General features: G+C 37.5%; 1 protein-coding gene across 1 annotated transcript in view; it reads left to right on the top strand.

Annotated features, from left to right (window-relative positions):
- DPYD (dihydropyrimidine dehydrogenase) overlaps positions 1-26,113 on the top strand; it is a 961,456-nt gene that overhangs the window by 926,237 nt on the left and 9,106 nt on the right. Inside the window, 1 exon segment of the mRNA XM_077120172.1 lies at positions 7,003-7,146. Within this exon segment, the coding sequence (XP_076976287.1) occupies positions 7,003-7,146 (144 nt within the window).

Consider the following 26,113-nt stretch of genomic DNA (forward strand, 5'->3'; position numbering starts at 1 on the left):
ATTTAAAAACCTTTGTGCATCAAAGCATTTTACCATGAAAATAAAAAGATGACCTACTCGGTTGGAGAGCATATTTGGAAAACATATATCAAATAAGGATTTATTATACCTAATGTATAAAGAAACCCTACCACTTAAGAATTAAAAGGCACGCATCCCATTTTTAAAATTGGCAAAACACTTGAATAGACATATTTCCAAAGAAGATATTCAAATAGCCAAAAAGCACATGAAAAGATTCTCAACATAACTAGCTATTAAGGAGATGCAAATCAAAACCACGATGAGATGCCATTTCACACACACTGTAATGTCTATTACTAAGAAAATGGAAATGACAACTGTTGGGAAGCATGTGGAAAAAATATGGCACTTATTCATGGTTGGTGGCACTGTAAAATAATGCACCACTGTGGAAGACAGTTTGGTGGTTCCTCAGAAAGTTAAGTACAGAATTACCATATAATTTGACAATCCCACTTTTAGGTACATACCCAAAAGATTTTTAAATAGGTACTTGAGCAAATATTTATGCATTAATGTTCATACTGACATTATTCACAATTACCAAAAGATGGAAGCAACCTAAGTGACCATTAACCTATAAATGGTTAAATACAATGTACTATTATACGTATGTTGTAGTTTGAAGCTGTATATGCCCCCAAAAATGTGTTCATGAATCTAACCCATTCCTTTAGGTGGAAACCCATTGTTAAGTAGTATCTTTTAATGAGGCTACTTCAGTTAAGGTGTGACCCACCTCATTCACGGTGGGACTTCATCCTATTTCTGGAATCCTTTATAAACAGAATAAACACAGAGAGAAAGGGAGAGGGAGAGAAGAAGGGAAAGAGAGAGAGAGAGAGAAAAGCCAAGGAAGCAAGAAGCTGAAATCAGCAGAACTCAGAAGAGAAAGGAGAGACCAGCAGATGCCACCATAGGCCTTGCTATGAGACAGAGGAGCAAACGATTGCTGGCAGCCAATCTTTGGGAAGAAAGGATCACCTAGAAGATATGTTGATTTGGACAATTTCCCAGCCAAAAAATTTAAGCTAATGAATTGCCATTGTTTAAGCCAACACATTTCATGGTATTTGCTTCAACAACCCAGGAAACTAAAACAACATATAGTGGAATATTATTCAGCCATAAAAGGAATGATGTTCTGATACATGCAACAACATGGATGAACCTTGAAGACATCATGTTGAGTGAAATAAGCCAGATACAAAAGGACAAATATTGTATGATCTCACTGATATGAAATTATTAGAATTAGCAAATTCATAGAGTCAGAATCTAGAATATTGGTTTCCAGGGTGCAAGGTGGGGGTAGGGGGGTGAGGAGTTAATGCTTAAATTGTACAGTGTCTATTTGGGTTGATCATTAAATTTTGGTAATGAATAATGGTGACACTAGCACAACATTGTGAACATAATTAAGAGCACTAGATTATATATATATTGAGTACTTATTATGTGTTAGATCAAAAGCCAATTCCCTAGTACGTCAAGTGGGGAAGATGGAGACATAGGCTAATAGTGATTAGGCAGTGCAGTAAGTACAAGAATTAAAACATACTCAGAGTACTGTGGAGCACTGAGAGTGACCTCTGGCACTGGGTAGATAGCCAACAAAGGAGATTACTTAGATACTATGACCAAACTGAAACTAAAAAGCCAAACAGAATTACCGGGTGAAAAGGGCAGGAAGGGCACATTTCAAGCAGAAAGGATGCATGAGCCAACATGGGATTAAAAAGAACACAGTACACAGACTAATATAAGCAGTTAAGGTTTATGGGAGTAGATATGCAGACATGCACTTTACAAACATTATTTCATTTAAAACTTATACCAACATCATGAGTTAGATACTATTATTCTCATTTCATTGATAAGGAAAATTAGTAACAGTATAGTTGATTTACTCATAGGCACACAGCTAATGAGTTCAAAACTGGGATTTTAATTCAAATTCAACTCCTAAATCATTATCATAGCTGCTATGCAATGTTGGCTATCTACTTACATTAGGAAGCATGAACTATACTTGTTTTTTATTCATTTGGGCATGAGATTACTGGTTGAAATTGTTTGCAAAAATTTATCAAGTTAAAGTAATAGTCATATTTCATTAATTTCATATATTTTGCATGTCCACTCCAGTGTCCCAATTTACACTAGGCACCACATTACATCATGATCACAGGTAATATATAGAGGTTTTCCTCTCTCTATTTTGTTATTGTTTCCACTGTCCAAATCTGCTAATATTACTTTAAAAAAAAAACTGCTTACTGTTTTATCAGTCATTAAGCATTACATTCCAGTTATCATAGGAAAATCTAAGTTTCTCAATCTAAGCAATACTAAAACTGATTTTGAAATCAAAATCAGGGTAAAATTTAAGCAATTGATTACACTCATAATGAAGGAGAGAGGGAAGAAAAGTAAATGAATTCAGACAGTACAAAATAGAAAAGACACGTCTTACCTTTATCAATCATGCTCCCTTGCGCCATGATGACCTTACAACAATTTGAATTATTGCATGTAAGGAACTTTACATGGATCACAGTATTTAAACCACTTAATGACCCATTTTAGAGATGATGAAACAGACTAAAAACCCACGCTCCCAGACATTATGCCACACTATTCCCCCATTTTATATTTTAGATATTCAATAAATACTCTGATTGTCTTCTTGATTTTTTTTTTTTTTTCATGGGCAGGCACCCAGAATCGAACCTCGGTCTCCAGCATGGCAGGCGAGAGCTCTGCCACTGAGTCACCGGGGCCCACCCACCTTCTTGATTTTTAGGAACTCCTTTGAGCTTTATTTTCTTCATATTTCTCCCCGATTGTTGGTCATTTGATTGAGTTCAAACCATTTCCCAAGAAATTTTGTATATCATGCCTTTAGATAACTGCAATAACCGGACAGTCTTGATACAGAATTCAATCTGACAGTAACTCAATGAATAGCAAGATTTTTTATATATATAGAATTAATAACAATGATAACTGTGCACATACCTTATGGAAATTATGTAACCATTAGCATAACACAGCACAATTCCTTGCCCACAGTAGGTATTTCATATTGTATTTGTTGAACAAATAGCAAAAGATGGATGAATAAGGTAACTATGTCATATATGGAACATGTCTTTTGAAAAAGAAAAAAAAAACAGCTTTTAGATACTTGTGAAATATATGTCCTTTATGTCTAATTTTTCCTCAGTCTATCAGTTTATATGCACACACTCATACTTGTATATGCATATAAACCTGAAATCCCCAGTATATACCTGAAACCCTTTTATCTTTTCACTTATCACTATTTGGATGTCAAATATTTACTTTTCTTGTTATTATTTCCATTTATATAAGAAAGTATGATTAGGAAAAAAGAGCTGATCTATTGCAGTACTGTAGACCTGTGCTATTAGCCAACTTGCTTCCATTCTCATGAAAATTATGCAATTTAAACTGGAAGATACCAGTACTTGTTTCTGTTAGGAACAAGAATCCTTTTCTACTTCATAATATGCTCAATTACCTTCAGATTGATCCATGAATAAATTATAATCGAAATAGACTTCTTTACCTTAAAGCTTTGCTGGCTTAAGGTATCGTTGTTGATTCATTATGTTGTCACTTTTCTATCAGCAATGTAATGCTTTTTATATCTGGATAGAGACAGTTTTAGTGTGAGATACTGTTATCTTTAAATGAGTAGGATTTAGCTTTACTCTTGAGAACAAATTCATCAATGATGAATCCCTGGAGAAACTATTGAAACAAAAATCAAACCGTTTCTGAGTTTTGTTCAGTTCATCAGTTACAAAGCAGCTTTTGATAGTCCTAAAGAACTTTTTTCCTTTGTTTAAGAAATATAGCATGACACTCAAAACCTCTCGCTTTGAGTTTCCGCAGGCTACAACTTTTTCTGTAAAAAAATAATGAATGAAGAGGAAAGCTCCCGCTGCTGGTTCTGTCAATCCCTGCTGCTTCTCCTCCTGCAATAGGAAATCAATTAACTATATGTTCAGGCAGAGATTTGAAATAAATGCTGTATTAATCATCACTGATTGTACACATACACAGTGGCAGAGTACACATTCATCTTCACTCTTCATTTTATTCTACTTTGGTTTGTGCTAGGGTTTTGTTTTATTGTTTTGTTTTGGCAATGTCTCAACACAAACATATAAACATACAGCATAGAATGTGTAGAGGTGATTGACTGATGCCGGGAGAATTTAATATGTGCAGAAAACTTAACTTTTAAAGTTTTCGGTACCCAAATATTCTAGAGCCATTTTAATATGCACACATATAACACAAATATCACTTAACTTTCTCTTACTAATAAGGAAAACAAAATGTCTATGGCAGCCTTGACATTTGGAAGCTGTTAGTCCCTCAGTTTCATGAATCTCTATATGAGAGTAAGGAACCACATACAAATAGACCCTTTTTAATTTGGAGATACGTGTTGGGAGGTTGAAAGACTAGTCACTGATATTTTTTGTGCCATCAACTTCAAGAAAATTTTGGCAACCGATTTACATTTATTCCTTGATGCTTCTAACGAATGCACAAAGAAAATCCTATAAAATATTTACATTAAATTGAGACCTTCTTTTTAAAACGAATTATACAAGTGAGTGTACTTGAATCATAGCCATGGAAAGGCTGCATGACACAGTTCACATATGGTTAATGAGGTCAAACACTGCAAAAAAACTTACAGAAAACATCAGGGTTTTAGTTGTTTACCCAGGCTATACGCTGTTCAGCACGAGGAGATTTTCAAACACTTACTATTTTTTATTATTGTGATTATCACTACTGTTATTGGAACAATTTGGAATATCATGATTTAAATTGAACATCCTTTCTTTGCACTTGAATGAAATGGCATTTAAATGGCAATAAAAGAGTCTTCTCTGATCTATCTTTACAAGAAATAGGAAAAAAAAGTTCCAAGAATTTTTCTCTTTTTAAAATTGCCTTTACAAACTTCTTAGGTGGAATTAGATGGTGTTTCTAAGGAAAGGACTGATCAGGGAGCCACGATAATGGCTTAGATTCTCTTGGGGCTTGCTAGAATTAGGGGTCTACTAGAACCAGAGGTCAAATGTTTTGACACTTGATCATTCTTGATAATCTTCAAAAATATGAGATTAGGATTTAGTTGCCCATGATGTATCAGAGAAGTGTGGGGAGTCATTTTGACAAGGCCTATATCATGTGGACTTCTGTTTACTACCTTATGATGTGTTGTGATGTTACTATCTGGACCCCAGACACATTTCTCTGGCACCAAATGTAATCCCTAAACCTCATCTGCCCCAAGAAAATTTTATTTGTAAGAGGATTTTCAAACAAGCTGTACCTTTTCTATATGGGGCTTACCTATTTGATAAATAATGAGAATTACTTTCAGTCTTTTATTTATTTTATGCTTTTGGCAAGTCAGCATCATTTGGTTTATGTAAAAATATGTACAAAATACTTCATCATATTACTTCATATTACCACAACCATTAAATATTGTAATGTAGGAAGGCATTAAGGTGCAGGGATGAAGTACATAGTTCTAGAAATTAATTTGGCATTCATAACATTGCTTCCATTTGCTTGAGTAGTCGACATAATTACAGAGAATTGACAGTGGAAGTTAACAATCTTAGATATTTCCAATCAATATGTTTCTTGCTAATATAAATTTGGAGTTGCTGTTTGCAGCTTAGCTTGATCATGGAACATGGTTTAAGTTTACCGTACAGACTCGACTGAGAACTTGAGAGGATGGGAGAACACATTTTCCTGAGGCATTATGCAACCTGGGAAGTGGAGGCCAGTGATTTGAAACAAGAGTGATTTTTCACTGAAGCATTTGCTAGGTCAGAGATCAGGATGACCTTGGAGTGCTGTAGTTTTCCAAACCTCCATCAGCTAGATAAATGGGCTTTATTCTGCAGGAGAGAAAGGGTGTTTTTGCAGTCTTATAAAAGAGACTTAGCAATTCCGGGTTACGGGCTGACACAAAATGCTTGGAATTCAATGGTGTGTATCACCAGCAATGTGTGCCCGTAAAAGTGAAAATCAAAGGTTCTAAAAGAGGGGAAGGACAAAGTGAAGAGGAAATAATCATAAAATAATGAATGATATGAGGGGATTTTTGTGTTAACTTGAAACCACTTAGCGTTTTTCCATGATGCCCAGGTATGTTTCTAAATGAACTCTGTAGAGCACAACTGAATAACCTTGAAATTTAAAGCTTCATGATCTGATTTTGAATACTGATGGAGTTTGTTTAGCCACTGTGACATTTCTTCCGCTTTTTGTTTCTATTTTTGCCTTCTTTGTGCAAAATAAAATTTGTTTCCTCTTCAAAGAAATCAATATTTTACTATTTTGTTTTCAGCTATTCCAGTAAATTGCAATCAACATTAGTTACAATCTTTAAAGAGATGTAGTAAGAATTTGAACACAATAAAATAGAGATACAGATTAGAACTTTGGCAAAGTACCTTTGCTATTGACAAAAGCATTTGTCTGGGTCTCTGGCTGTGTCTATATCACGCTAAAAACCCGATGAAGGGAAAAATAACATCAATAGGTCTCACCTTCTGTCTATACGAACCAAACAAATGATTTAACTAATGGCTATTATTTTAAGTGAAAGGATTTAGTTTGCCATTGTGCACTTTATTCCCTTTAGAAATGTATTTTAATTAACCTTTGTATATTTAATACATGCATTTTTCATAAAGGTATTGTGTATTTAAGTTATTTTAATAATTAATGGAATCCGAGACCTAGAAGACTAGTGAAATGAATGAAGACCTTGTTACAGTATATATGAAATAATCTCAAAGCACACATTTGTTTGATGATAATATTAATGTGCTTGTATCTTCACATTTTTCTCTTTTATGAGCTAATGTGGTTTCTTATTTTTGTGTGTTTTCCTTTCAGAAACTGCCAAGTTTTGGACCTTATCTTGAGATACGCAAGAAAATCATAGCAGAGAACAAGATTAGACTGAAAGAGCAGAACGCAGCTTTCTCACCACTGGAGAGAAATTGTTTTATTCCCCAGAAGCCTATCCCTGCCATCAAGGTAAATATTTAGTTGAATACATTAATATGTCTCCTTTACTTTTTAAATATATAAATATAGTTTAAATGCTTATTTAGTGTTCAATTTTATCACTGATTTGTTTGGGAAATATACTGAAAGATTTTAAAATTTTGTCTATGTTGAAAACTACATTTAAATTATAAGACAACCTCATATACAGTTTAGTACACTACCAAATATGTACCTCATGCTAACATGTCAGGATTAAGGTTAATGTGTCATATCAACATGAACTTGTTGCCCCATAATATTACTTAAAAATTGTTACAATCTCCAATTAACTCCAAGAAAATCTCACATTAGTCATGCAATACCACTAAATTCAATACTACTACATAATATGTGCATTTAACAAAATTGAATTTGGACTTCCCAGAGACACATTATTAAGTAGTCATATCTAAAGCCAGTGACCACAAGTAAGTTTTAAGAAGCTATTTCTTTCATCTAAATGCATAACAAAGTTTGTAAGATTAAAATCTTACAATTTCCATTCTCTTTTATATGAATAGATGTTATTGATAGAGGTTATTAATAGCTATATTAAGAGAAGATGAATTTCCTGGATTAAATTTGGGGCTACTCTGTCACCCTGCCAGGGTTCAAATTATGGCACTGCCATTTAGTATTGTGTCAATTTGCTGAAGTCAATGAATCTGTTGAATGGAAATAATAAAGGTATCTGGAAATGGAAATAAAGGTTATAAACAAGACAATGGGTAAAGTGCTTTTAGCATGGTGCCTGTAAATAAATCCTAAATAAATGTTTCCCACTATCAGTTAGGAAGGGAAAAATTGAAGGAGGTAACAGGTTAAGGTGACTATTTCCACTTTGTCCAATAATATGAAATCACAAATGAAAGTAGGAATATATAAAGCTATGGAGGCCAACTCCATAGGAGGTTTGAAGGAGCTCATTTATTTTCCAGCAAATATTTATTGCATATGGTGCTGGTTTGAAAGGATGTATGTACCCTAGGAAGGCCATGTTTTAATCCTAATCCCATTTCATAAATCCAGCTGTTTCTTCTAATCCCTATTCAGTACTGTATGTTCGAATCTGTAATTAGATCATCTCTCTGAAGATGTGACTCAATCAAGAGTGGTTGTTAAACTGGATTAGGTGGAGACATGTCTTCACCCATTCAGGTGGGTCTTGATTAGTTTACTGGAATCCTATGAAAGAGAAAACATTTTGGAGAAAGGTAGAGATTCTGAGAGAGCAGAAAATGACATAGCCACAAGAAGCAGAGAGTCCACCAGCCAGCAACCTTTGGAGATGAAGAAGGAAAATGCCTCCCGGGGAGCTTCATGAAGCAGGAAGCCAGGAGAGAAAGCTAGCAGATGATGCCATGTTCACCACATTCCTTTCCAAATGAGAGAGAAACTCTGATCTTGTTTGCCATGTGCCTTCTCACTTGAGAGAGAGACCCTGAACTTCAGCGGCCTTCTTGAACCAGGGTATCTTTCCGTGGATGCCTTTCATTGAACATTTCTTTAGACTTGCTTTAACTGGGACATTATCTCAGCCTTAGAACCATAAACTAGCAACTTATTAAATTCCCCTTTTTAAAAGCCATTCCATTTCTGCTATATTGCATTTGGGCAGCTAGCAAACTAGAATACATACCTACCATGAGATAGCCAATCAGGCATCTGCAGTAAAATAAATAAAACAGATGTAGCCTCTCATCATGAAGCATATAGAATAAAGCAAGAGACAGGTATTAAAAAAAAAAAGAACCACACTAGTAATTATAAAATTATATTGGTGATGTGAGTGATATTGAAAAAGTATAAGATACAATCACTCTTTCAAATCAAGACCTAATTTAAACTGGAGGAACCAAGAAAGTGACATTTAAGAAGCTCTATAGACCAGGTAGGAATTAGAAGGGTAAGAGGTAGAGGGAATGTTCCAGGTGAGCCAGAATGAGGTCCTGGATTTGAAGAGTGGCTTGGTCATGGAGACAGAGGCAGAGGTGAAATTTATGAAGTCTGGTTAATTCTACTCTGCAACTTAGTTAATCTCATTATATATTAAGGGAAAAGGGATAGTGAGGGGTTGAGATCAAAAGGACAAGATGATTAGATTTTTAAGATCCCATTAACTGAGGTAAAGAATAGTAACAGATACTGAATTAAGGTTTTCCTGTTTTATGGTTTGATGAGGTCCTTCTTGGTATGGGATAAGGAAAAGTTTAGAATTGAGCATATTGAACTTGGTGGACTCAAGGGAATTATGGACCTGTGCTAGAGGAGATAATGGGAAAAGAACTGACTTTTTAGCTGCTGGCTGACTGTGTGCCAGACACAAGATAAAGGCTTCGTGTATATTTTCTTATTTCTTACTTATCCCAAGACCCAATGAGGGAGTAGGAAGTACTAGGAAAGAAAATGAGAAATGATAAAAGTAGGAGTCCTAAAACAAGCAAAGAAAGAAAGGGAAAAAAATCAACACATGGTGCTGCATTAATGGGATACTCACATAGAAAAAGAGTGAAATGTGACCCTACCACACAGCATACAAAAAAGAAAAAAAAAAGAATGAGAAGAAAATGTTGGTGTGGGGAAACCATAAAAGAAAGAAGTCTTGAGAATGAGGAAGTGGTCCAATGCTTCTTAATACTTCCAGAGTCAGGATGCACCAATCATTTTAGTAACAACATTTTGTATTGTTTCATTTGGTCTTTCATATCCAACAAATGAGATTCTGGACTGCTAGTTGGTAACAATTGTCATATTCATCCATCCATCCATTTCTTCATTCATTCATCCAACTAGCAATAGTGTCCACCCACCCTGTCCCAGCACTCGTATAGTCACTGACAATATTGTAGTGAACACAACAAAGCCCAGCTCTCATGAGGCTTACATTTTAGTAGGGAGAGCAGAAAAAAAAAACAAATAAGTAAATATGTAGTCTGTCAGATGATGACAAGCATTACAGAGAAATTGAATCAGGGTTAGGAGAGTAGGAAATGCTAGAGGGACTGATGAGGGAAAGAATCTCGGACTAAATGGCATTTGAGCAAAAATCTAAAAAAAGTGAGGGAGTGACCAATGTGGATATCTTTGGGGGAGAACATTCCTTTCAGAGAAAAAGAGAATGTAAAGAATCTGAGATGGGAAGTCCTCGGCAGGAAACCATCGAAGTGATTCTTGAAAGAGTGACATGATCTGACCTGGTTTTTCAATGGCTCATTCTGGCCGCAGTGTTGATAGGAGACCCTCGAAGGGCAAGGCCAGAAGCAGGGAGACCAGCTAGAAGCTATTTTAACAATCCGGACGAGAGATGGGCAGAAGGGAGGATAAATATTAGATAATGTGAGAAGGCCTCCACTCTATTGTTTTAAATGAAACAAAGTGTGTGAAAGTGTTGTGTACAGCACAGTTCTATTCAAATGTTAAGGAGCCACAGTTATTGTCATTTTCATAATGAATCCCTTGCCCCTTCACCCATTATTTCAGGCCCCATCTGGATTATGTGGCTGTGTTGTTATTCAGTCCCAGTTGAATTAAACAGCCATGTTCTTTAAGATTCATATTCTCTCTGAATGTGCATCAGGCATTGTTTTCTGTCCCTTTTTTTTTTTCTAGCATATACCCAGGCATTGTATGTATTTCCTTCTGCTGCTTTATTACTTTTGTATTTTTCCCTACAGCGTTTCTTCTGTCCTAACATAACATTTTTCCTTCTTCCCTCTTTCCTCGAGGGCCTGGGTTATCTAGTGTCATGCTTAATCTTTTCTCTCTCCACCCAAATGTTCATTTTAACTTGTTTCTTCCCTCCTCTCTGCTGGCCTCTTTATAGATTCTTCTGTTCAATAGCTTAAACTCCATGACACTGTTTTGTTTATCCTCTCAGCTAGTGCAGTGTATTATTCCCCATCTGCTATAGAAAGAACCCCAGTGCCCCCTTAAACTTAACTAAGCCTCTCTCGTTTGACCAAGTTTTTCAGTCATGTGTTCGCATTTCTAATCTACCACATCTTCCCTGATTATGATTGCTACAATGTTATTTTTAAGCAAGCCATCCTCAATGCGTCCCTTTTTGTCATTTTTTTCCTTTCAAATGTCTCAGATATGAATTAATGGCCTGTTGGTTCAGAAGTAGGCAGTTTCAATATCAGTGAAGCAGCAAGTATTTATTAAGTATTTATTATGTGCCCAGCAGTGTACTCAGGACTGTGGGAGATTCCAAACACATCCAGGCGTGATCTAACACTCAGGAACTTCTGTGGCCTTCATGGAGATGTAGCTCTCTCATGTATGTATGTATGATGCACCCGCTTCCATCCAGGAATTATTGTGCTAGAGACCAGGAGTAATACGTAAAGGAAGTCTACCCTTTTGGAGCTCATAGTCAAGCAGGGAGAAAAGACACATGTTAAAAATTATTTACAGTTCAATCAAATATGTACAAAATGCTTTGGGAACACAGAGGAGTGAGATTAGTTCTGCCTAGGGTAATTATGGAAAGCTTCACAGAGATGGTGATATTTAAAATGGAATTTACTAAATTAGTGTTAATTAGGCACAGAATTAATAACAAGAGCTAATATTTATCAAGTACATATGAGGTTCCAGGCACTGTTCCACATACTTGTGAATTAACTCATTTAGTCCTCGCAATAACCTTATCATGCATATTTATTATTCCTATTTTACTGATTAAGAAAGGTTGTACAACTAGGAAGGAGTCAAGATTTTATTCTAAAGCCTGGCTCTAGGACTTCAACCTTTAAGCAGTGTCCTCCACCACCTCTCAGAGAGCGAAAATATCCAAAAACAGGAAGGTGGTATTCCAAGCAAATAAGTATGTTTGTGAAGAATAACATTCACACATACTTGAGCTGACACACAGCCTTAAATCCAATGCACAGCCCTGGATCAACCAGATAGCAACGATGCAGTGGTAACCGTCATGGTAAACTCATTCTTTTGTTCAACAGGAATTCAGAGAAAGCAAAGTAACAGGCAATAATGCTACAGTTTCCTTTTTTTTTTCCTTTTTGTTTTTTTTTTTAGAACAACTAAGTAGGAAATTTGTTAAGGTTTCTGTCCCTTTTTTTTTTCTAGCATAAAAAAAATACACAGCGTAAAAATATATACATGCAGAGAAGGGCTACAGGCACTCCTACAAGTAAAGAAAGATGGAAGGTGAGAGACAACAGATAACCTGAGGCTATTTGCTTATATAGATTAGCTTTATTTAGCCCCTTTCCTGCTTCTTTGTTCCAGGCTTTTTCTTCTATGCTCCCTTCTCTCCAGGGCAGTGCCTGGTAGTAGGAAGTGCATTCGGGTGGGTCAGTTGGTTCCGCCTTTCTTTGTAAATGACTCACGGGGGTGGGGGTCGCTTGGGTCTAGATGGGTGGGCTGCTCCAAGTGGGTAGTCCAGGGAGGGTGTCTGCGCCGGTCATGGCCCTCTTCACCTTGGTTAACTGTCTCTGTTCAAAGGCTTCTTCACATTTTTTTTTCTCTCTCTTCCATCTCTCCCTGTTCTAGCCAGCCTCAAATTCCCCCTCAGAGAGTTCTTGCCCCTTAATCTTAAAGGGTGCTGAGGCACAAAGGTCTGTCTTCTGTAGCTGCTTCTGGCTGCTCAGGGAGGTAGGCCTTGCCTGATGGGGCATAGAAACTTCTGGCTATTTCATTTTAAAATTGAAAGGGGTAGGATCCAAAGGGGTGGCTGAAAATACTTTGCATCAGCATTTGTTTGGAGTGAAAAAATGCAAGAGGATAGAAGTGAGTGGGCCTAGGAGAGGCATCCATCAAGTGAGACTTGGTGGATGGTCTTAAGAGTGAATTTTAGTGGGTGGTTTTTTTCTGCCTAACTGGGGGATAAGCGAGTGCATGCTGCAAGTTGAGGGGTGCAGGAATGAGGTTTAGAAGGGGCTTGATCGATGGGCTGCAGCTTTGGCTGCTGTATTGCCCTCGAAAGATATTAGTATTTTTTTGATGGTCAGGGCAATGAATTACTGCTATTGTTTTTGTTCGTTATTTGTTTTTTGTTTTGTAAGAGCACAGCATTTAAGAGATTGAGTACCTCTTTGTGGTATTTAATTGGGAGAGAGCTTCTCTTTCTACACTTCTGTATTAGCATGCAGGACAAGGAAGGCACAGCTTTTTCCCTTTTCCTTGTTCCAGAACTCAAGTGAAGGCAATTAGTTTTGCTTTTTGTGCTAAAATCCCTGGGGCCAGGGCTTTGGTTTATTAAATTGGGCACTCTCACTACTTAAGAGAATTGAAGGGATTCCCCAAGTAGGGAAGTTTAATAATTTTATGTTGTTTTTTTTTAAAGGACTTTGCAGACATAAATATATTATTATTATTTGGCTTAAAATATTTGAGCAAATATTAATTTGCTCAAAAATATATATTCTGGCTCTTTTTTTGGTTTCCCACAGAAGTTAAAGTTTTAGAATATAGACAATATTATTTTATTTTAGTCTTAACTAGATAAGGGTTATTTACATGGTGCTGTATGGAGTAATGCTGACTTTCAGAGCTGAAGAACATTAACTGTGAGTCTTGGATGTTACAGATAGTAAATATTCTAGGGAACTACTAGGTTATGCAAAAAGCAAAGCATTTCAGAATTTAGAAATAACAGTTAAAGTTTGGACTGCTGTAAGAGCTTACACTTTAAGCTTTGCTGTTTTTTTTTTTTTTTTTTGCATGGGCAGGCACCAGAAATTGAACCCAGGTCTCCAGCATGGCAGGTGAGAACTCTGCCTGCTGAGCCACTGTTGCCCACCCAGCTTTACTTTTTATAAGCATTTTAAATGAATTTACTTTCAGGAATAGAAATATTTGACAGTTGTTTTATACTGGGGTTACTAATTACAACTATATCAGCAGTTTTGTGTTATTTTACTTCTACACTTGTACCAGGGTTAGGGTATTAACAGGTAGAGCATAGTTTGTATACTTGGTCTTGTTTGTGTTTTAAAGTTCTTGTTGGTGAAGATGAAGTTCTGACTTGTAGCTGACCATCTGTACTTGTAGAGAAGGCTTAGAGTAAAATAGTGTAACTAATAAGTAAATGTGGTTGTTTAATGTTATACAGATTAGTAAATGGAATATACTGTTGGAAGTGAGAACATTAAGTTTTTAAGAATTTTAAATAATTTTTAAATATATGAACAACATTTTACTTATACAAATTTACTTCAACAGAAGAATAGAAATTGTAATGTTTAATATGTTAAATTATTTTAGCACCTCACTTTACAAGGTGAGAGAACAAATTCTTTTTAAGTTTTCTTTTAAGAATGAAAAGACTTATTTTCTGAAGTGAAGGATGATAAGGTTAATATAAACATTAACAAGTATATTATTCTGATATGATATAAAATTTTTTATCTTGTAAACAGAGTACTTAGATGGTTAAGAGAAACTTTTTTATGACTTTTCATAAAGAGCAGTTTAACAGAGAGCAGCATTGACTAGGACAGACAGAATTCATTTTTATAAACTCTCTATACTTCTTGTAGTCAACAGCGACTACAAACAAAATTTGCTGTTTTACAATGTTCCACAACTTTCCACATCCATTTAGGACTAAACCTGCAATTTTCTATATTCACTTAGGGCTTGCTGTCAGTAATGACTATAAAGTTTACTTTCTTAAACCTTTTTATGATTTTTCATATCCATATATATTCAGTTAATAGTGATTACGATGAAATTCACTTTTATATTAGGAAAACATATTGCAAGACTGTACTTTGAGGCAGTTGGGGGCTAGTAAAGTTTGCTGCTAAGGTATTTTTTACAATAAAGGGATTATTTTGAAACCTTTGGGCCAGCGCTGTTTAAGTGAATAGAGTGGGAATTTTATTAAGTTTTTGCCATTTAAAAACAAATAGGTATTGAGAGTTAGGGTGAAGAGGGACACAAAAATTAGTTTTTAAGATTGAGCACTGAAAACTTGAATGCAGTTAGGGTAATTCCTGGGCTAGCTTTGGGATGTCTTTATTTTATATAGATGGATTTATTTACTTAAGGATTTCTTTGGGGATGCTGAAAGACTTGACTCAGTAGGGACCTCAGGGCAAACAAGGGATAAACACTGGCAGGGTTTACTAGTTCTAAAGTGATCCTCCAAGGAGTGAAGATCTTTCTAGAAGGGGGTGGAGCATTCTGATAACATGATGATTTAAAAGTATGCTGCCAACTTGCCAAAGGAGGGGCTGAGTGAAGGTCTTGGCTTTAGGCATTTTATCCCCCCTACCATGGGACAGGTTTGCAGGGAAAATGGGCCTGAGTGACAGGTCAAAAGAGAGTAAGTGGTTTCAGTATTAATTAAAAATTGTCTTAGCTGCCAAGACAAAACTCACTGGGGCTTGTTGAAATTGATGTTCTTCAGTGACCTCTAGGGAGCCACTAGCAGCCCCAGGCCCACTTTGGTCAGGAGTGGTCACTAAGGCCTTTGGGAGGGACTCAACTCACCTTTGGGACTCGATGCACTCCAGGCCCAATGTCCAGCTTTCCCACACCTAGAGCAAGGCCCTGGGGGGGTCTCGGCATCCCTGAGGACACTTGTGCTTCCAGGCCCACCTTTCTGCACTTTCAGCAGGATTTGCCGGCTCCTGCCCCGAGTGGCTTCGGGACCGCTGTTCGCCATTCGTGGCAAGTGCTCTGAGCTGAGTTTTGTTCCTGTTTCTCCTTACCTTTTCCTCCTCCACAGCCCTGTCCCCATCACTAAAAACAGAAAAAGTAGCATTCAAGAGATCATTCATAGGGCTTTGTGGTCCAGAGCCCAGTTTCTGGAGTTTCTTTCTTCCTCATATCTGGAGCTGACTGACCAATAAAATGGGTTTAACATGAATGCAGGTGGTTCCCTTATTTCCATTTACTACTTTCTGAGTGGGAAATATACTATTCTTTTTTCTTGTTTCCCTGTGGAATGGTTTACAGCACACTGCAAGTATGGTTTGCTGGACTAGAGTAGGGTGGAGGCAGAGAGTGTGTTGAAGGGGCCGCAGCCCTGGTATCAGGGGGTTCTGGGGTGTTTGAGGTTTGAGACAGGGTTACAGTAAGTATTTGCCTCCTCCCACAAGGAAGAGTCATGAGGAGGAAGCCTCTGAACATCTTCATCTTCCTGGGCATAACATAATTTGCAAGAGTCCTTCAGGGATTTGTCCTGATATGAGGTCATAAAAAGATGTATGTAAGGAATTCTTCTATTTTCCCTCCCTTTTACAAAAAAAGATTTAACCGTATGATAGGATTATAGCTGACTGTTCCATGTTCTACAGGTGATACTGTGACCAGACTGTATTGCAGTAGCATTTTTAGCCCTTTGGTGGGAAGAGCCTACTTTCATAGAAGCCATCCAATGGAATACTGGAAGCACCGCCATTTCTAAGGAAGAGAAACACATAGATTTCCCTACCAGTGCCCAGAGGTCCAGGTCACTGCCCTGCTGTTCTGAGCACTAATCCCTTAGCTGCCATGGGATCAGGCTCCTTATCCCCAGGACCATCCTAACACTGCTTACCTGACCTACTCATCTTGCTAGAAGTGGTTGTATTCTTAATTTACTGCCTGACTTACTGCCTTAAAGAATAGCTACAAACAAAGAAACTCTAGAGAGGGAATTTCCAGGGCCATCATTAAGTGAAAGGGAAAGAACATGCAGCAAGGAAATTAGGCTCCCCCCAAGAGGAAGGGTCCTGGGAAAGGCTAGTAACACAATAAAATGTAGCATGGTTCTGGGTATGGACATGCAGTAGGACAAAGCCAGGGATGAGCCTCCCTCTGTCCTTTGCAATGCAGATTTTAGAAAGCAAAAACAAACCTTAATACTAGTAGCTTCCCCATGAGAAAAGCCCACCAAGGTTTTAACTGCACCAAAGAGCAAACGTAGGGGGGAGAAACCACAATCCAGGCTGGCCCGGGCAGGTGAGGAATAGAACACCAATGCTATGAGTGAGCAGAGAGCAAGAAGGCCTGCATGCTCATTTTAAGAAAAATTAATACAAAGTGAGAAACAGTACAAAATCTGATCAAAGTCAGCTACAGGCATGGTCTGTACTAAGGCAAGACTCTCCTTTGGCTCTGGACCTGTAAAACTCAAAACAGGTTATTTGCTGCCAACATGCAAAAGAGGCTCCATTTCCATAGGGAGAAACTGGAAGGAAAACAGGGGTCACTGGACCCAAGCAGTTTTGAAAACCTGCATGGCAAACTCCATTAGATTTCAAAGTTTGAGAGTCATAAATCTCCTGGGCTTTAGAAAGCAGCAGTCCCATCCTTTCCAAGGATGGAAAGGATTTCTGTAGCAGCCCACCTCTCTCCAAATGCAACCTTCAGGATACTGGGGAGACCACTTTTTTTCTCAGCTCCACCCTCCCCAAGCATTGAGGCTGCACCAAGGCTGTCTGCCATCCCTGGGGCACATGCTCAACCCCCCCATATGGTAGCAGCCAGGCTCTCCCCAATTCCCAAGGAATATGGTCCACCCTCTCCAAGGTCTGAGGCAGCACAACTCTTCCACTGAAATGAGAAACACTCTCTCCAAGTGCTTAGGTAGGTCTGTTGTCCTGGCCCCAGGTCTCTTAAATTCAGACTTTAGATTCTGTAGTTCTGCCTCTGAAGTTGTTCTACCTTTACTTTGTCCCTTTTCTGAGACTTTTAGTCCAGAGTGGCAGCAATTGCATTTATACAGATCCCACAGCACTCATTGGTTTTATATATAGCAGGCTCAGATCATACCCATCAGACAGAAGGAGTTTCCACAGTTCCTTCCTGGATAACTCCATCTTCAATCCTGGCTCTTTCTGAAATGGCTGACTGGTTCCATGTTTGGTTAAATCCTCACATGAGGCACTATTCTCCAGGGTCTCCCCTCCTGGAAGCCCAGAATTTTCCAGATAATCAATTTCTGGTTTCTTCATACCCAAGAGTTCAGTCCTCAATGTATCTGTTTCCTCTCACATTTCACTATAAGCTGCAAGGAGAAACCAGGCTGCACTTCCCACATTTAATTTGGAAATTGTTTCTGCTAAATATCCAAGTTAATGACTTTTAAAATCCACCTTCCAGCCAAAGCCACCAGTCAATGTTGCCAGATTATCTGCCATTTTAAAACAAGGATTGCCATCCTTCCATTATGCAATAACACACAACTCATTTCTGTCTAGAGCCTCATTAGAGGTATCTTTAGAATCCACATTTCTACCAACAGTCTCTTCAAAGCATTCTAGACCTTCTCTATCAATCCCTTCACAGCCCCTTCATAATTCTCCCTTATCCATTTAAAAAGCCATTCCAATATGTTTGGTGTTTAGAAACCACAGCAGCATCCTACTTCTCTGTACCAAAATCTGATCTAGTTTGCAAGCTGCCAGAATGTGATATACCAGAAACAGAATGGCTTTTAAAACAGAATTTTATTATGTTGCTAGTGTACATGTTCTAAGGCTGTAAAAATGTCTAAATTAAAGCAAGGCTATAGAAATGTCCAATCTAAGGCATCCAGAGAAATACATCCTCATTCAAAAAGGCTGATGACATTCAGGGTTTCTCTCTCAACTGGAAGGGTACATGGCAAACATGGCAATATCTGCTAGCTTTCGCTCCAGTTTCTTGTTTCATGAGGCTCCCCTGGGGTCATTTTCCCTCTTCATCTCCAGAGGCCTCTGGCTGCATGAGCTCTTATGGCTTTCATGGCTCTTAAGCTTTTTCCAAAACGATTCTCTTTTAAAGGACTCCAGTAAGCAACCCCACCTTGAATGAGTGGAGACACATCTTCATGAAACCATGTAATCAGAAGTTACCACCCACAATTGAGTGAGTCACATCTCTATGAATAATCAAAAAGCCCCCATCCAGCAATATTTGATGAGGATTGAAGGACATGGCTTTTCTGGTATACACCAGATTCAAATCAGCACACTGGGGCTCTCACTTACTCTGCAAACCTCATTTCTGGCATTTTGGGGGAGACACTTTGAATGGAATGTACCCAGTTCCCTTCAGCCTAAACCAGAGATGACTCCCAACAATATTAAAGACAACACTTTGTTTAGTACAAGTATATTTAACCCAGAATCCTGTGTTACTAAAATGGAATATCTTAGAAGGCTTTGAAAGCCAGATAAGGAAAAAGATAAAGATTCTCACGGAGGCAGGTGAGAGGCCCTCTGTCAAAGAGGTGAAAAGAGAAACAGATTCAACAGGAAGCTTCTTGATCCACAGAGGGGAGGAAAAGAGAATGTGGGGAAGTCTCAGTGAGCCAAGGAACAGGAGAGAGTCAGGAACTTGATTTGTCTCCCATTGGACTCTTCTCAGCACAGGTCAGATCTCAAAAAGCAGCATCACCTGCCACCCTCAGCTGACTTCAATCGACACAGCATGGAGATGGAGCTCCTGCCCCCTCTGAGAAGGGGGCCAAAGGTTCAGGATGAACTGAGGTGACATCCTGGGGAAACCGCCTCAGAGTCCCTAGACTCCTAGAGAGAGCAGTGAAAATGAGGACATAGGAAAGGATAGCAATGAGCTAAGTGAGAAGAAAAAGCAAAACCATGCATCCAAGCTTCCAGTACTTACCAGTCTAGACAGATGGAGAAGAGAAGCCTCACTCCTGGCCGGTTTGCCAAAATATGTTGCTGGATTTGGGTTTCCAGGTTCTTGGCTGCACTGCAAGAAAGAATACAAGAGCTCAGCACAGACAGAGCAAGTAGGTAGGAAATTTATTAAGTACACATGCAGCGAAGGAGCATGCAAACACTCTCATGAGTAAAGAAAGAGGTTGAACAGCCCCATTTTCTTGATAAGTGTTAATTTATCAACATGATGTTAAAAGGCAAGCAGATGTACAGGTTGAATTGCCAAGAATTTCAGCTAAGATTTTCATCCAAAAGTATTCGTTCCCAATATTACACCATGACTAAGGGTTCCTTCAGAACCAGAAGTCTTTGCTAGTCAGCATACTATCAAGCTTTTCCTTGCTCCTTGGAATCTAAAGAATGACCTTTGAGGCATTCAGTCCTATGTCAGTGACTACTCTGGGGCATTGGTGACAGCCTAACATCCAGTTGGTTTCTTCTTTTTCATCCCAACATCTTGATTACATTTCATCATGTCATAATATTCAGCACTCATATTACAATATTTTGGAGCTGCCAGTTCTATGAAGGAATCAGGGGGAAAAAAAAGGATTCTAAGGATGAAGAATGTAACAAAAAACAATGCTGGAAGAGGAAAAAAAATGAGATAAAGTTAAGAAGAAAAAAAAGGACCTGGCCCCTTTCGATAAATGTGAGGGTCTATTTTTAGAAGACAAGCCAGGAAGAAGCTCCTGACACCTTCCACAGGTTCACCTGTTCTAGAGAAAAGAAAGTAGGTACTGTCTTCAAAGCAATCAGTTTTGTCTCGCCATTTTGGGGAACTGAAGTGACAGTGTGCACATTTGGCCTGGGAAACATGTTTTATTCCCAGGTAGCATATAGCAGAGACTTAAGAGTCTGCCAAGATGTATAAAGTCCACCGAATACTTCTACTTCTGTTGATATATATGAGAAGGAATTCTCATTCTCTTTATGAAGCCTGGAATGTATCTCTAATGCTTTTGAATTTCTCTGTAAGAAAATGAATGGTTTAGGGGCACTAGCGATGTTTTCATCTCTTCTTCCTGCTGCTTCTAGTAAGAGATGGACTGCATCTCATAAGACTGGGAAGACAGCGTTGGCAGGAGACCAGTCAGCCTGATCAAGTGGTTTATTATTTCAATTGAATTGTGAGAGGAAGAAAAAAAATACTCAGATAAAACTGTAAGACCATATTAGATACTGTGGAGCATAAAAGGGATGACACAGAAAGAATAATAGAGGAGGATTTGCCCAACAATTTCAGAAGATGCAAGAAAAATGGAATGGGGCCAACATTAATATTCTCAATTGTCTATATACAATGATGGCAGATGAAAAATAATTAAACTGGATTTTAAAAAACATAGACAGAATTTTATAAGCATAATCTGTTATGTCTTTAAGAGATTTGTTGAGTTGTGGTTCCTGAGTGGACTATGGCAATGGAAAGGTTTATCTTGTTTGGAATAAATAAGTGTAATTGAGAGGCCAGGGGAGGAGCAGTCTACATCAAAACTTATGCACATGCATGGAAACCCACGAACCTGAGGGCAGAAGAAGCTGCTGCATGAGAGTGAAGTGAAAGAAAAGCAGAAGTGTTATCCCGGGACTACATTAGAGACCTCATAATCAGATAGTTAATAGAGAAGGGCAAGAGAGAGGAGTGATGCAAGCCTTTACAGCCTTTAGATGAAAATCCTATTCCACTAAAGGGAAAGTATCTGAAAATGTACTGAATTGCCTTGTTAGAAATTTAATCTTACAGAAGAGATAGAAGCAATGAGGGAACTTGCTGCACTTGGCTTATTTCTGGCTCCTTGTAGAAATCTGTTTGAGAAAAATGGCAGCTAAAAGAACCTTAAAGGAAAGTGACCATCCCGTGTCAACTTAGAGTTCGTTAGGCCAAAAAAAGGAAATCTGAGCTCAAGATACACAAGTATACCACCTTTAGGAAATCAAATTTTAGGAAGTTCAGAGAAAATAATAGATAAAATCCCTTAGAAACTCTAACATAAAGAATTATAAAGAACGAGAAATGGTATTTTAATTTTTCAGAGCAATAAGAATGTTCTCAAATTGATTGTGGTGGTGAATAAATAAGTCTGTGATTATACTGAGAGCCATTGACTTTCAAGAGATCCAAACACTTTGGAAGGATTGTATGCTATGTGAATAAAACCATTAAAAAATTAAATTAAATTAAAAATTTTAATTAAATAAAAATAAGAATGAAAAGTTGTCAAATAGAAACTTGATAACATAATGACTAATTATCCTAACGAGGAAGAAAATGATTAGGCATTTAGATAACTCAGTGTTCAGTGGTCATATGAGAAGAGACAGATTACATTACCAAAGATGAGCACAAAAGAGTAGCACCAAGGGTGGGCCATGGTAGCTCAGTGGCAGAGTTCCTGCCTGCCATGCCGGAGACCTGGGTTCTATTCCCCTGCCTGCCCATGCAAGAAAAAGAGTAACGCCAAGATTTAAGAATTGGTAAGGAGGGTCAAAGACTTATATGATCTGAATTTGGAGAATGTTTTCCTATTAGAAATTAAAAGGGGAAAAATACATCCACCACTCAGAGCAGATGGTGTACTGTCAAATTACAAGTATAAATAAAAACTACTGAGCTTCTACTAAATTTCTATAATCCCCAAAGAGAATGCTCTTAGAACTGAAAAGGGTAGGGAAAGCATGTTGAGAGTTAAAATCTGCTGAAGGTAAGTCTATAATAAAAACACCTTAGCATCATTGAAGGAATTTAAATCCAAAGTGTCAGACAAGAACTTGCTGCTTTAATGCGTGAACCCACCCCAAATAAAAAGAATGCAATGACTGGGGCCACAGGTCTATGCTGAACCAACCTTGGTCACACTCAGACCTCACCTACCTGTCTGTCACTTTCACCAATAAGCTCCCCCCACCTTACCCTCCCTTTCCCACCTCTATACACCAGTTCTCATTTGCTTCTAGCCTATCTCTTGGTTTACTTGCTTCTGTCACTCTCTCCAACCAATCTACTACTACTTCATTTATTGGATCATGGTTTGTCTCTGTCCTTCTACCTCAGCATCCTGGAGCTGTGTCTTCAGTTATCAGATCTCTACTGAATTTAAACTCAAGACCCCCTTTACTAACTGTACAACCTGCCCCCACCCCCCACTCCTAGCTCAGAGGGTGTTGTATAGGATATCAAAAATAAATCACATATGTATACTTAAAAAAGATATTTTTATATGAGATTGCTGTGCTCACAATGCTGGAAAATAAATGTGGCCTTATGTTCGCTAGAGAAGGAAGAAGTAGATATGGTAAGGAAAGTAGGACAAGATAGAAACAGACCAGAAAGCCTGAGACTTATCCTGAGTGCAATTGTACAAAGATTATTACATTTTTTTATTTGGGAACACTCATAAAGGAAGATGGTATTAAGGGAGAGCCAGCATAAATTAAATGAGAACAAACCAAATTAGCTCATTTCTTATTTGATACGTTTATTAGGTACGTAGTAAATATGATGTAAAAGGATAAGAACACATAACATTGATAATGATACAGATAAGCATGTTTGTGAGTGATTAAACAGCCACACCCAAGTAATTTAAATTACTGGATCTTAGTTAGCTTGGAAGGAGTTATGTGTTTTCTCTTAGGGCAGTGTCCTTGATTGTACCCTTTGAAAGGCGCTTATTTACAAAAATTGTGGAAAGTATGCTAACCAAATGTATGAAAGACATGAAGCTGGAAAGAAAGGCTAACATTCCAGATAACAATCACAAATCAAAAATACTAGAACTGATTATAAAAATGGGCTTAAACTAACAAATTCATATTAACCATAAATTACTATACATCAAAAATGAAATTTAGGTCTTCTATTTCCTTACTCTTTGGCCCTTTTTCTATCAGCCAGAAATGTTGGCAGGTCTATCCTTTGAAAATATTTTGATTGTCCTACTCAAGTAATCAAGTGACAACTATGGGATTTTAGGAATTCTGTTGTCCTTCACAATGTTACTTTGGTGACTATCTTTATTTAAATGAAATATATCATCCAAAATTTAAAGGATTTAGCATAGCTTTATCTACACACACATATTCACAAATATTTCTACAAATCAGGGATGGCTACAGTAGATTGTTGACCTTTGTATATCCATATCCTGCTTGAACTAATAAATATAAGTTTCCCTAATCTACACAGATGTTTATCCAAGAGGGACTAGACTAGCCATATGTGCCTTACTGGTTATATGCATCTCTCAGCTAACTACAAGTTCCAGGACATGTACTCAAGGGTATTCGTAAATTGGCAGTACTTTCTAGAGGCTTTGGGGTTTAAACAAATGTCCACGTTTTCAGCCACATAGTATGACAATTCATTTCCTTTGATACTCTTTCCCAAAATAATTTAAAAGAGTTGTCAATCTTTTATCCTCTCCCAGATAAAAACAAATAAAATTTTCATAAAGAACTATGATTAATGAGGGGTGGCTTTTAACACCATGTTGCTAATAACTTCTAGAGGCTCCAAGCACCTTGTTTAATTTAGTTTCACATTAAATGATAATGTTTTAATAAAAAAAACAACAGCAAATCTCCAATTTAGAGCAAAAGACTTTTTTAATGTACTCAAATGTGGACTTGCTTCCAATAGCAAAATCTCTTGAATATACATTGTTTCTTTTGAAGCCTGATGACTGTCTAGGGAATTTCCTGTTCAATCAATCATCTTTTGAATATTGACTGGTGATTTCAGTCAAGCCATTATTTGATTTAATGCAACAATTGCTTTGACTAATGTATTTCCTAGATTTAAAAAAATGATTTCTAACACATATAAACAGCCTTTAGAACCAGATAGTGACCACATGCATTTGCTGTCTTAAAATATTATAAGAGGGGGTGCAAGCTTAGTTCAGTGATATAATTCTTGCCTTCCATGCAGGAGACCTGGGTTCGATTTCTGGCCCATGCACTTTCCAAACAAACAAAGGAAAAAACAAACAACAAAAACTCAACACATGGTGCTGAAATAGTGGGATACTCACATGGATAAAGAATGAAATGTGACCCCTGCCAGGCAACATACAAAAAAAAAAAAAAATATATATATATATATATATAATTAGAAAATATTAAACACATTCAAATAATTTTACCATGATTATTTTTTACTTGAAGAAGTACTTAAATCCATTTTTAAATCTCATATTAATACGTAATAATGCTCAATAAATCTATAAGTAGCTATTTCCCCATCCAATTATGTACCTAAAATCATACTGCATGCTAAGTACACATATATATATGAAACAAGTCTGGCAGCACTGAATCCCCGCTTCATCATTTACTTATTTTGTACCTTGTCTCTCAGTCACATTATCATCTGTAAAATGGGAGAGTTTTAAATGAGAAAATGTATACAAATTATAGCAGTGTCCTAAAATATATAGTAAGGACTCAAAAGTTATCTGTTATCATTATTGTTTATAAAAGATACAAACAGAATACTATAGACAAACTAGAAAAAGAAAGGAGAGGGGAGGAGAGAGTGGAAGAGGGGGGCTAGAAAGGGGTGGTACAAGGGAAAGTAGAAGGTACAAAAGAGAGAAAGAGATTACATCTTCAGATCTGGTTAGGAAAGGAGAAGAAAGGATTGAGAAAATCTTCACAAAGTCCTAGCATCTGAGATGTCTTTGAAGGATGGACGGATTTTGAAAAGTAGAGATTGAAAGAAAGGGTATTCCAGTCAGAGGATTCAACATAAAACTAGACCCCAAAGTAGTCTATTGGAAAGTGTGTTCAGTGCAGCTGAAGTACATCATATTTGGAAGTTACAAGAATATTGAAAAAGCCTTATGTTTCAGTTTGCTAAAGCTGCTGGAATGCAATATACCAGAAATAGGTTGGTTTTTACAGTGGGAATTTATTAGCTTACAAATTTACAGTTCTAAGGCAATGGAAATGGCCAAATTAAGGCATCAGCAGGATGAAACCTTATCTGAAAAAAAAAAGGCTGCCGGCATGTGGGACAGCCCCTTCACACGGGAAGGCACATGGCTGTTATCTGCTGGTCCTTCTCTCCCGTCATTACTTTCAGCTTCTGTCTTCCGTGGCTTCCTCGCTCAGCTTCTGTGGATTTTCCTTTGTCATTTGGCTTCTCTGGGACTTCTCTGAGCTCTGTGGGCCTTTTGTGGGTCTCCTTTATCCTCTTATAAAGGACTCTACTGAAGGAATTAAGACCCACTTGAAGGAGGTAGGTTACATCTCAGTTGTAATAATCTTATCAAAAGGTTCCATCCACAATAGGTCTGTACCCACAGGAATGGATTAAAAGAGCA

Source organism: Tamandua tetradactyla, chromosome 11 (assembly GCF_023851605.1).
Source record: "Tamandua tetradactyla isolate mTamTet1 chromosome 11, mTamTet1.pri, whole genome shotgun sequence".
NCBI classification, from domain to species: Eukaryota; Metazoa; Chordata; class Mammalia; order Pilosa; family Myrmecophagidae; genus Tamandua; species Tamandua tetradactyla.